This window comes from Vulpes lagopus, chromosome 6 (assembly GCF_018345385.1).
Source record: "Vulpes lagopus strain Blue_001 chromosome 6, ASM1834538v1, whole genome shotgun sequence".
NCBI classification, from domain to species: Eukaryota; Metazoa; Chordata; class Mammalia; order Carnivora; family Canidae; genus Vulpes; species Vulpes lagopus.
The window spans coordinates 85,269,754-85,283,511 of NC_054829.1; the positions used below are offsets into that span (position 1 = coordinate 85,269,754).

At 34.7% G+C, this 13,758-nt stretch overlaps 1 protein-coding gene across 8 annotated transcripts in view; it reads right to left on the reverse strand.

The window, feature by feature from the left end:
- Positions 1 to 3: 3 nt before the first annotated feature.
- Positions 4 to 13,758, reverse strand: part of MAPK10 (mitogen-activated protein kinase 10) — a 296,363-nt gene continuing 282,608 nt past the window's right edge. For 7 of the 8 annotated variants that reach the window (XM_041759955.1, XM_041759958.1, XM_041759953.1 and 4 more), the window contains 3 exons: positions 13,647 to 13,710; positions 11,916 to 11,993; positions 4 to 906 (listed from right to left, as the gene is read on the reverse strand). In XM_041759955.1, coding sequence (XP_041615889.1) covers positions 764 to 906; positions 11,916 to 11,993; positions 13,647 to 13,710 — 285 coding nt within the window. In that variant the 3' untranslated portion in view covers positions 4 to 763. Of the gene's footprint in view, positions 912 to 11,915; positions 11,994 to 13,646; positions 13,711 to 13,758 lie in introns of all 8 variants that reach the window. The other variant, XM_041759961.1, reaches the window with a different exon arrangement.

Genomic DNA, 13,758 nt, shown 5'->3' on the forward strand with positions numbered 1-13,758 from the left:
AAATTGGTATACAGGTGCCATTTAATCAGTTCAAATTTGGAAGCTACATCTTCAAGGGTCCGAGAGAGCTCACTCCCCCCATAATTTCCCCCTTTTACATGTTTTCTTATAAGACATACAGCTTAATCAATTAACAAACTAAATAGCTTATATACTGGCAATATATTACAGATGGGTTTATGTCAGAGTAATAGATCACATGAAATGGACCGTATGGTACCCCAGTGCATGATGTCTTGGTAGAGCCCTGAGGACACTGACAGTAGCATCTCTAAGTAAGTAGTGCTGTATGAATACAGACACATGCGGATCTGTATCTACATCCATCTGACTAAGCCAAAGGAGCAGGTAGATGCAAGATAGAGACACACACATGCTGGATGGGGCCACTGCACACCTTGTCATGCCATTTGAAAGGGCAATTACAGGTTGCTGGTTTTGCAGCCATTAAAATTACACTTTATGGAAAAGGCTTTTCTAGTTGTGTTTGAGTTGCTTTCTGGAGGAAGCATCATTGGAGGAAGACCAAAGCTAGAGCAACTAGAAGTTAAATATACATTTAGCTTAGCTGCAATACAGAATTCTGGAGAAGAAGCAGGCTGAACGACTGGTTTCAATTTTAGGCTTGGATTCTCTCTCTTGCCATTTTCTTGTAGTTGCATGTCTGCGTTTGTGTGTGTGCGTGTCTGTGTGTGTGTATGTGTGTGTGTGTTCCATCACATCATCTCCTGAAGAACGCTGGGTTTCGCAGGCAGGCGGCTAGTCACCTGCAACAACCCAGGGGTCCTGCTGAGGCTTCCAGGCTGCTGTCAGTGTCAGAGGCCAGGGTCTGGTCGGTGGACATGGAGGAGATGTCGTTGACAGACGAAGATGGAGGGAGACTCTCACTGCTGTTCACTGCTGCACCTGTGCTAAGAAAATGAAAACCAACATGACTAAATCTAGAACTAGACTCAACTTAATGTCATTCAGGATGCAGGCATGGGCAAATACAAGAGGTGATGTCTAATCCATCGTTCATTCAACAGGTCTTCGTAGAACAACTAATCCAAGGCACTGTGTTAGATGGTGAAAATCAAAACAGCAACCCAGAGTCCCGGGTCACAAGATATTCACTCTACCTTGGAAACCACTTGTAATGCTCTTAAAAGAAAAGAAAAGAAAAGCAAGCAAACAAAAATATCCTACTAAAAACCCCAGTCACCCCTCTCGCCTCCAATATCGTCATATAATTGGCCTGTATAAAGCAAAGGCATTTACATTTTTTAAAAGCTCCTAGACACTGTGTAGTAAAAGGATGAAGACCACTGTCCTACTGAGGAAGATGAGCAGAACCTTTTAATGTAATGATCTGAACCTGGATGTTTTTAATGCAGGGCTTTTAAAAGAAACACATGTAAGAGTCCTATCCCAAAAATTTGGGCTGAGTTGGGAGTCCAGCAAACAGAATTACTTGGAGACTACAGCTCTTAAGAAATGAAGGTATAGGGATCCCTGGGTGGCGCAGCGGTTTGGCGCCTGCCTTTGGCCCAGGGCGCGATCCTGGAGACCCAGGATCGAATCCCACATCAGGCTTCCGGTGCATGGAGCCTGCTTCTCCCTCCGCCTGTGTCTCTGCCTCTCTCTCTCTCTGTGACTATCATAAATAAATAAAAATTAAAAAAAAAAAAAAGAAATGAAGGTATATTAAATAAATATTATTGTAGTCATTAATGTGGTATCAAACTTAAAATCCATACAGAAAGGCTATGTAGGACTTACAGTGAAACTTATCATAGACATAATAATAATAATAATAATAATAATAATAGTAATAGAAGAAGCCAGACCACTTTTTTTTTAAAGTAAGCTCCATGCTAGAGCATACTTTTTGATTGTGGCTTACTTTCTAGCAGGCTTGCTTACCCGGTGGTGATCTAAAAAAAAAACAAAAAACAAAAACAAAACAAAACAAAAAAACAAAAAAAAACCTAAATTCTTAAAATTAAATTGAAAAGAAATATCTTATTTATCTGCTCTATGGGAATACAAAGATTTTAAAACTCTGACAAGAAACTTGCTCATGGAAATCACTCAGTAATACTTGCTAAGTTATAATACCTTTGAGAAGTACAAAGAACAGGTAAGCCAGAGTCATTGTAAAATATGATTAAACCATAGCACCTTGAGAACAGTTTACTTTTCCTTTCTATATATTCTTTACACTTAAGCAACATAGGTAATAAAATGCATGTTTTGTGAAATAGTTTGCTACTAAAAATATCTGTAAATCATCTAATAAAATCAGAGATGAGGAAATCTCACTAAAATGTTATCTTATTTGAGTAAATATAGTGTGCAAGATATACCTGGTGAAAAATAACAAATCCAAAATACATTACGGAAGTGCTATCACAAAGATCTAATAAATCAGAAAAAATCTATAACGAACTTATATGACCCAAAACCAAAAAACAAACAACCTGACTTAGAAAAATGGGCAGAGGACCTGAATCGATATTTTTCCAAAGACATACAGATGGCCAACAGAAGCATGAAAAGATGCTCCATATAACACATCATCAGGGAAATGCAAATCAAACTGAGAAAGACATATCACTTGACACTTGGCAGAATGGCTAGCATAAAAAAATAAAAAAAACAAGTGTTGATGAGAATGTGTAGAAAACTGAACCTTCATATGCTGTTGATGGGAATGTAAATTGATACAGCTACTGTGTAAAACAGTATGGAGTTTCCTCAAAAAAATTAAAAATAGAAATACCATATAATACAATATTTCCATTACTATTTACCCAAAGGAAACAACACTGATTTGAAAAAATATATGCACCACTATGTTTATTATAATATTATATAATGGAATGTCACACAGCCATTTAAAAAGATGAGACTGTGCCATTTGCAACAGCATGGATGGACTTAGAGGTTATTATACCAAGTGAAATAAGGCAAAATGAGAAAGACAAATACCATATGATTTCACTCATATATAGAATCTAAAAAACAAAACAAATGCATAAACAAACAAACGAACAAAAAGCAAAATCAGTCCTATAAACACAGACAGCAAACTGATGGGTGCCAGAGGGCAGAAGGGTGGGAGGATGGTCATAAATGGGCGAAGAGGAGTAGGAGATATAGGTTTCTAGATATGGAATGAGTAAGTCACAGGAATAAAAGGCACAGCATGGGGAATATACTCAATAGTATTGTAATAATATTGTAAGTGTAACAACACTTGCAGTGAACATAGCATAAGTGTAGAGAAGTGGAACCACCTGAAACTTATGTAACATTGTGTGTCAACTATACTCAAATTTTTAAAAAAATTTAAAGATCTATGAAGTGGAGAGATTAACACAGTCTCTTTGCTCCTGGAGTAGACATCTCTTCCCTATGGAAAAATGTGATTAAAATGTGACAATATGTGGAAAGGACCCATACACATAAGCTAAGAAAGATCATATATATTTTATAAGTATTTTAAATTTTTATTTGTTGATTATAAACATATTTATGTAAATTATGGGGAATGTGAAAGAATACAAAAAAGGGAACAATAGGTACTGATCCTCAAATAAATAATAACTTAAACTTTGGGTGTAAATGATTTTGCGACTGGCTTCTTTCATATAGAATAATGTTTTCAAAGTTCATTCATGCTGTACCATGTAGCAATACTTTATCCCTTTTTACTACTGAATAACACTCCATTGTGTGGCTATATCACTTTTGTTTACCTATTTATTTGTTGATGGGCATTAGATGGACAGGCCGTTTCTATTTTTGGCTACTATGAATAATGTTGTTACGAACTTTCATATACAGGTTTTTATTCTTTTGGGCAAATACCTAAGAGTGGAGTTGGTAGATCATAAATTAGCTCTATGTTTGACATTGGAGAAATTAACAGTTTTTCAAAGTGGCTACATCAGTTTACATTCCTACCAGCAGTGTATGAGGGCTCCAATTTTCTCTTATCCTCCCCAGTACCCCTCACTATCTTTTTATTGTTGCTATCCCAGTGTACGTTAAATGGTATCTCATTGTGGTTTGCTGTTGTTGTTGTTGTTATTGTTTTTAATTTATTTATTCATGAGAGACACAGAGTGAGAGGCAGAGACATAGGCAGAGGGAGAAGCAGGCTCCCTGTGGGGAGCCCAACGTGAGACTCGACCCCAGGACCCTGGGATGACACCCTGAGCCAAAGGCAGACGCTCAACCACCTAGCCACCCAGGCATCCCTCTCGTTGTGGTTTGATTTGTACTTCCCTAGTGACTAATGATGTTGAGTGTCTTTGCATGTGCTTGTTGGCTATTTGTATATCGCTTTGGAGAAATGTTTATTCAGATCTTATGGTCATTTTTTTTTTTAAGATTTTATTTATTTACTCACGAGAAACAGAAAGAGAGGCAGAGACACAGGCAGAGGGAGAAGCAGGCTCCATGCAGTGAGCCCGACGTGGGACTCTATCTGGGGTCCTCAGGATCAGGCCCTGGGCTGAAGGCAGGCACTAAACCGCTAAGCCACCCGGGCTGTCCCTTATGGCCATTTTTTAATTGTGTTATTTTCTTTTTATTATTAAATTGTAAGAGTTCTTTATGTATTCAGGATACAAGTATCTTATTATATAAGATTTGCAAATGTTTTCCTCCTATCCTATGGATTGTCTTTTAACTTTCCCGATGGTGTCTTTTGAAACACATGTGTTTTTTTAGCTTTGATAAAGTTGAATTTACTTATTTTTTTTTCCTTTTGCCACTGTCCTTTTCTTGAGAAAGAAACCCTTTCTTAGATATAACCCAAGATCCTGAAAATTTAATGTACTTTCATATAAGAGTTTTAAAATCATAGCTTTTACACTTAAGTCTATGATCCATTTTGATCCATTCTTAGGTACTATATGAGGTAGAAGTCTACCCCCCTCCTATTGCATGTGGATATCTAGCTGTCCTACCACTATTTATTGGAAAGACAATTCTTTGCCCATGCAGTTGTCTTGAAATCTTTGTTACAAATCAATAGACCATAAACATAAGGGTTTATTTCTGGGCTCTCAATTCTATACGTACAGGCCAATACCACACTGTCATGAGCATTGCAACTTTGTGGTAAATTTTAAAATCAGGAAGTGTGAATCCTCCAACTTTGGTTTTTTTTTTTTTTCAAGATTATTTTAGTTTCTCTGTATCCCCTGTGTTTCCATGTGAATTTTAAGAACAGCTGTCAATTTCAGCAAAGAAAAAGGCAGCTGTGACTATGATGAGTATTTAATCTGTAGATCAATTTGCAGAGTATTGTCATTGTAACAATATTAAATCTAATTAGTGACTGAATGGAAGTCTTTCCATTATTTAGGTCTTTAATTTCTTTCAACAATGTTTTACTGTTTTCAGAGTAAAAAGTTTACAATTTTTTTAAATTTGTGTTTTATTCTTTTTGATGTTATTGTAAATAGAATTGTTTTCTGTTCATTGAGAATATATAGAAATAGAAGTGATTGACTAAATAAGAAGTCTCAATGTTAAGGATAGGAGACCAAATGGATCAAATGATGACATATATATCTGATGAGTGTTATAATTAATCAAACTGCCTATGTTAATGAGGAAGATTTTTGTTAGTGTGCTTTATTTAAATTATGACAAAATAATCAGTTTGCAAGTTTTAAAATAAAGTTTTGGCATAATACAAATAAAAAACTACTTAAAAGTATCTCTACATAATAGTTCTGATCTTCTCTTGAGCTAGGTTTTTTCTCCTTTTCTGGCTGAAGCTGGTTATATGGACATGTTCTGACGGGCACAGTTAAAGTTGAGTATTGACTCAAACAAGGGTGAGATAGAACCTAGGTGAGGCGAGGCTCCCTTTTAAGAACACAATTTGATTTTTGCAAATAAACAGAAACCTGTAACAATGGCAGCTAGAGAAATTGCACAAAGAACTTTGAGGAAATTTCCCCAGAAAAACAAATTTACATCTATAAATAATACTGAATGAAAGCAACAAAACTGAAAGTAGTGTTTAATAAACTCTTCATATAAGAAGGGATCATACTGCAGATTATAAGATACACAGCACCCCCACTGCAGCTATTTTAATAATCAGCATATTGTCAACACGTTTATGGAGCATTCTAAGTATTATTTCATGTAAGCGATCTCAGTATTACACAGAGTTTTGCTACATGATTACCTCACTTAATCCTTGCTTCTTTCTATTTCTTTTGTTTGTTTTCCTTGCTTCTTTCTATTTCTTTCATTATACTTCTTCATTACCCCTATCTCCCTCAATCTCTACTATTCAGCAAAGAGTAAGCACTCAATTTAACAAAGCACTGAGTATCTTTCGTGTGTACTCCTCCAGATAGGCGTTGCAAATGAAACCAAATTTCTCCCTTCGATGAAACTAATGAAACCACTAACCTATTTTTTGCTAAGGGAAGCCATTTTGTTGTAGTTGTCTTTCTCTGTTCATCAGCTGGCTATCTTCTATGCTGGAATGATCCTGCCCTTTATTTTATCAATATTGAATGCAAATTATAGTTAGTATTCAATTATTCAAAGTTCAGAATCTTTATCAACTATATTTCTATGGTTTCATTTTTACAGCACAAATTCATTAGGAGATGTCTTCTCTTCTAATGCTTCCTCTATAAAATTCCCATTACATCTGCTTGTTGTATGAGAATGGGTCTCAGTATAGAGAGAACTATAATGAAACAATCACGTGTATAGTCTAGCAGTGTGCTAGACTTAAGAGTGGCTTCTGAGATCCAAGTATTAGCATTAGCATCTCTTTCCAACTCTGCCTTCATTGATGTTACAGCAGCAGTTTGAAATTGGTCACAATAAGAATAATTATACCACAGAAATTGGTAAATGCCATTAATCAGTCCTTTAAAAAAGATGGTCATTAAACATCACCTAGTCCCTCACTACTACACACAAAAAACTTTTGTTTCTTAGTGACTACTGCTATTGCACTATAATAAATACTCTCTTGACTGTAGCCACTTCTGACTTTATTGGATGATCCTTTCAGGTCTCTTTTTATGTAGGTAATAAATAAACTTTGTAAACCATAAAACCAAACACAAATAAAAGAGTCAAGACATGGAACTTGGCTTCAAATTGTTAATTTACTGCCAAACAGTTTGTGAAAATACCTTAAATTGAACTGAACTGACTTGAATTTGATTATATTGTTCACTTACCCTGGATACTCTAGCAGTGTGATAAATATCCCTTCCCTCTATATTTTTTTCCAGAAGAACCAGTAGAGAAATGCATTTTTTGAAGTTTGCCATCAATAAAGCATTACAAATATTTGTTGATTAAAATTCTACTAAAAGTAACTGAAGATAGTAATAGGGTTGCAAATGAGGAACAGTAGCTACTTTCAACATTACTTGACAAAAAAAAAAAAAAGCTTTCATGGAAAGAAGTTACACTAATGAAAATTTCTAAAACTAGAAGTATGTAGCCAAAAGATATTCACTATTTCAGGGGAAATGTTCTGCTTTTCTAAAGGGAATTATTTTCCTGACCCATCCATATATAAAAATAGACACAGAGAATTAGAAGAAATACTAGAATAAAAAAAATCACTGAGATATATTCCCTTCCTTTTATGCATCATCTTCCTTTTATGCATCAAACCTTAACTTGTTTGGGGCTGAGATTTTTAAATAAAAAAATTGTAAATAAAAAATTTGTAACTACTGGACTTGATCAGTGACTCTAATTTGGAATGACACACTGCCATAGCTTGTGGAATATGGTGAGTGGTGGGGGCTGGGGTTGTATATTAGTCATCTGGGAAATTTTATCTGTCATTTAAAAATTCTATAAAATCTCTACCCATCTTGATGGGTAAGAGATAAAGCTAAGCACCTTTATTTTGGTGAGTCATTGTTACTTATGCAAGGCTTACTTCTTGGCTGGAAAGGGAGTAGTGAATGGACTGAGAAATTTTAGATTAATGATCTCCTCTATTTGTTCTAGTTCTAATATTTATAAAAAATGCTTTAGAAGAAAATTAATTTCTATACTTGGTCTGCTATTCCCTTAGCAGTCTTTACAAATCAATTCAGAAAGCAAGCAGCCATGCTATTCTTGAAAATAAATCACTATGCAAGTGAAATCAGATAGCAGAAGGGAGTACAATTATTTATTTAGAAACATACCTGAAGTTTAGATTTATTTCTTATTGATACACAACTCCATCAATGAATTTCAATTATTCTGCAAATGCACATTTAACTTTCTATTTATATTTTAAAAGTATCACTAAAACATGAGTTTTGGTATTAGAAAAATTTTGTTACTAAGAAACTGCATTAGCTTATTCTCTTGCTGCCAGGTTCCTAGTGTTGCCAGGACTTAATATTCTAGGAGTCTATGTTGTAATATTACTTCATCCTAGCTATTGACAAAATAAAATATATGTAAACAGTAATTAAAAAAGTTGAACACAATGAAGAATGCAAAAAAGCTTTTTCAAGTTTTCTTAGTAATTGTTTTTTTTTCCTAGCACATTCTACGGAATATATATATATACACACATCACATGTGTGTACACACATCCGCGTGCACACACACACAGTAGCATGCTGGTAAAAATTTAATAATTTAAATTTTAAATTTAATTAATTAATTAATTAAAATATAGGGACTAGTAGTATCCATAAGAAGGCAATATCTTATTCTTTGAAAAGACATGAAAAGTCTTTTAGGACAAATATGAAAAAATATTTTGGGAAAAGGTAGTATTTGGTAAAAGAACAATTTAGAATGGGCAGTATTCTAAGAGGTGGGGATTCAGTCAAGCAAAATAGTGGTAACATGGGATTCTAAAATAGATGTAGTGTGAAAATTGGAAAAACCAGGGGAATATTATAGAGGGTTGTCAATATCAGGAAAAGGTTAGTAGGCTTAAACTGGACGTGATACAAAGCCACTGGAGAGTACTTGGCAGTGGAATTCCCAAGCATATAGTCTTGCAAGATCAATTTAGGTAGAGATTAAAGTCAGCAAGATTACTTCAGGAAAACTTTAATCATGGTGGTGTTAATGGGAAGGGTTGGTAGCAACTGGATGTAAGACAGCCAGCAAGCAGAACTTTTAGGATGTGGGAAGTGACCGTCAGAAATAATATAAGTATGGAGTATAAGGTCAATCAGGGGTTTCAGACTGAGAGGCTGAGAAAATAGAGCTGCCATTAATAGAAATGGGAAAATTGAGAGAAAAATTTACTACTGGGATGAGTGAATCTATAGAATGATGTGTTTGATTTTAAATAAATTGAATCTGAATTGGCAGCAATTTCATACACCCTGGTCCAGTATTCTAATTCTCTAAGGCTAATTTATATCTATCATTAAATAATTTAGTGGAATGCCTTTATTTTCCAGCCCCCCCCCCCCCCCCAGAAATAACAAACCATGATATAAAGTAGTCTGGTTTTTTTCACCTTTAATGTATTTCTTGCAAACTTAAATGTTTACTTGGTCAGGATTTTGGTCCACCTATTCATAGCATGCAGTTGTATATGTAAGTAATTTTAGATACTATTCAGAATATTATCCAGCACTTGAGATTAGGGCAAAAAAAATGACTATGCAACCTTTTAATATCACACTTGAACCTTTTTTAAAAAGCCCACCTAAGGGTCACCTGTCTGTTTTGTGGAACACAACTTTGTTTGACTTAATATTCTCAATTGATTAGGAGCTAGATGCTTTACAACACTGTGAACTTGTATAAAACTAATAAAATAAAATTATCATTTTTTTCTGCCCAGTAGAAAAGATAACCACAAAGATAAGTTTGGTTATCCTGTAGGACATTTACAAATTTTAGGTTAATTTGGTGATCTTATTTCAGTATTATTTTTTTCCACAGACTACATAAATCCTAATTTCTCATATTTTCATTGAACTACCTTTGCCATTCTGCCATTTCTCTCATTAATGAGTTAAAAGAAACTTCTACATGTATTCACCTTTTTTTGAATGATAAGTATAGTTTTAATGATTGAAGAATTATGCCTTGATTATATACAAACTTCATTCCCTTACCAAATATTTAAACCTTTTTTTTTTGTATGGCAGCCCACTCATCCCATCCCTTTAATGATTAATTGATCTCACTTGTATCATCCTCAGTCCCTTTTTGTCTTCCCTGAACATAGTTGTTCAGTTGGCATAAATGAATCCTGAGAATAAGACTTTTGTGGAAGTGTTATGAAAGTGTTTAAAGGAAAACTGTGGATTTTATGTCATCACAGATGAACTGTTGTAGTGACCTGGTTGGAGCTGAGGGGAAGATGGAAGAGGAAACAAGAAGAATTTGGGATGTCCTGAAGTAGGTGGCATGATCCCAAACTCCTTGAAAAAATGAAAGAAGATGAATTAATGATAACTTGAATTAAAGATGAACAGAAGAGAGCCTGAAAAAAAATTGGTCTAGTCCCCTCTTGAGCTCTTAGGCCACCTTCACTGGATCCTGGTATTTTGACTTCTTAATGATTATAGAAAAACATGTTCTGGTCAATATGGAAATTCTTTTTTTTTTAAATTTTATTTATTTATTCATGAGAGACAGAGAGAGACAGAGAGTGGCAGAGACACAGGCAGAAGGAGAAGCAGGCTCCATGCAGGGAGCCTGATGTGGGACTTGATCCCAGCATCCGGGATCACGCCCTGGGCTGAAGGTAGGCACTAAAACGTTGAGCCACCCAAGGATCCCCCATTATGCAAATTCTTAAAACAAGGAGTTTTTCTGTCCTGGTAGGTGGCATCTTGAGGTTGTTAGATTCAGCCTTTGGGTTCCTTAATCAGCAGCAGACAGAACATGCAGGTAAGTTAGGCACCACTTCTACAGACCCATATCAGTCTGGATGCTAGAATGAGCGGGGTGGGCAAACAACCGCAGTGATTTCCTTCACCTTCTTTGAGGAAAGGAAAGACTTGGGATAGAATTGGACAGTACTCGAATGAGAAAAACATGTCATAACTGAACTGGATCTGTTTTAGCATCATAGTGATTTGGGGGCAAACCAGTTGTTCAAAGAGTAGTATCAGTATGAAGAATTGCTTAATTCATCCTACATCTTTTTTCCTGAAACAATTTAAAGTGCATGAGGAAAAAAAAATGTTTATCATAGGTAGGGAGCCAAATCTATTTTCCTCTAAACAACTTATCATTTGCAGCCTACACTCTTGCCAGCATGAGTTGAGTGTAGTTTAAAGCTAGAGATAAGCTATCACATTTTCTAAAACTCTTTATATATATCCCTTACATTCAGAACATAGGTCTTAGGAAAAATATATTAGCACTGAGTGTCAGCAAATTATTTCAAGTAATCCTAAAGCACTTACTAGGATCAGCAGAATATGTACAGGAGATGTACAAATGTGCATTTGATTCTGTGGATGGCAAACTGAAAGATTCTCCACTGTGACTTTAATCAGAACCCATCTTACTGCTTTAACTACTGTCACACCAACCTTGGGAAGAATTTCAACAATAGAGTGACTCAGGAAAAAGGTTTTGGCTGGATGGATTCCTGACCTCTACATTGATATGGTGGTCAGAGCACATGATGGTCGTGTTTTGATGAGAAGCAGTTACCCTTCAACCAGCCCGTTTTAACATTTCTTCAACAGTCACTATTATCTTAAAATGAGTCTGAAAGAACTCTTGTGCTGGTCATCATAATCAGAATAATCAGAATGAATGCCACACTAAGCATCAAAAGGAATAGACCAAAAATCACTAGAGAGAAATAATCATGTGATATTAGTTCATGTGCTCTATTAGCAATGTGATTGGCTGCAATACCCACCTCGGGGCCAAAAAAACATTCACAAGTACTGGTTGATTAGTTATTCACTGAGAGTGAGTACCTGAAGGAGAAGGCTGTCCTTTTACAACACCGTTTTTAGTCTTTTCTTCCGAATTCATTACTTCCTTGTAGATAAGTTCTGTAAGAAACAAATAACAGTGTCATAAAAAGCAAATTTCTCATTAATATGCAAAAAAACCCTTACTAGCTATGGACAAATAATAACATTTTCATGGGTCTGAGTAAACTACAAATCAGTTGGGATTCCTTTAATCCTCTATTTCTACATTTTCTTGCAATAGCACAGAACTGGGCAAAAGTAAGTGCTTGCATTTGACCAAACAAATGTGGGAAGAATATATATTTTACTTGGTTCTGAATTCTTTAGGGGATTTCTGATGACATCTAACTTTATCTCTTAAGAACTTTAGTGGCTCAGTTTTGAGCACCCATGTTTCTTCTATATTCACTACCTAAAAAGTTTTCATACTCTCCTCACTTTATTACTTCCCAACAACTTTCCAACTAATTCTTCATTTTTTACTAGACTCAAATCTTGAATTTGTAAAACTAAACTTGCCAGAACCCAACATTAAAACAATTATTACATTTATTCCCAAAGTGGCATCCATTTCTGGCTTTTTCTTTGCTAGTCAAACATGTATATCTTTTTTCATTTAAGTTTCCCCTTTTAACTAAAAATCATTCAGTGCTACTCATTCTTGCTTTGTGACAGGTTCCAATTTATATAATCATTGTCCCTTACAAGTATTTCTTTCCCCAGTTTCCAATTTAGTCCATGTTTATCCACAAGTAATATTTAAATCCTAATACCTATCTACACATGAACTCATAGGAGTACCTTCTGGTCCTTATTTAGATCAAATTAAGTCTTTTCTGTCTATCATTTAGCAGCTTTGTTTACTTGGTCCACTGTTTGTATGCGCTCATTTTTCCATATTCTCCAGCAGGACCCCTTGACCAGAGAAATCTCTTTATTACATTTATAACACTTTTTTGTTCTTTCCTACCCTTAGTTTTCCCCATACGTCCCTACATGGTACTTTCCTGTTTTTCCCCCCAACTTATGATGATTAATTCCTTCAAAGCAGTAAATATTTCTTCCCTTCAGATCTTCTGTTATGTTCCTTCTCATTTTGACCTAATGGTTTGCTATGACCTGCATATAGTTTTTCATATTTATTCTGCTCTGTATTTATTTTAGTTTAACAATTCTCCATAGTTTCTGCTTTATTTCACTCTGAGTATAATCTTGACCATGTATTATGTGCTTGGAAGATTTTGGTGAAAAAATGAACTAATGTGTTTACTCATTATTTTCTTACTTTGAAGGATAAATAAGCCATTTAGATACATATATTTTCTATTTAAATTTTCAAGTCCTATAAGTGAAGTGAATGAATTCATATATTAACATTTATTTTCTAATGTCTAAAGCCATCTTAGACATAATTTTGTTCATTCTATGTGATAATTTTATGTAAAAACATGGAATGTGTAATTCTGAAATTTTTAATTGAAGCTTGCCCTCCATCATGACAAATGCTTTTACAATCGGTACTATTTTTTAAATGTCAGTAATTAATTCCTTTCATTCTTGAGTAAATACAATATTGTTATTGGTATGAAAATATAGATAAAGTTTTGAAAGCGTTGAATATATATGAGGACAGTGTTAAAAAACGTTTGTTACTAAATTGCTTTAAAAGGAGATGTCTTGAAGATAATTTGTTTTAAAAAGGCAAAATTTATATTTAAGTGGTAAAGTCACCTTTCCATTCTTCAATGGTGTGCTCTCTTTCATCCAACTGTTTGTCGTAAATCTGAGGTGGAGGCTGCAGAATAAAAACAAACTATAAGTTTTGTGTAATAACTCAAATATA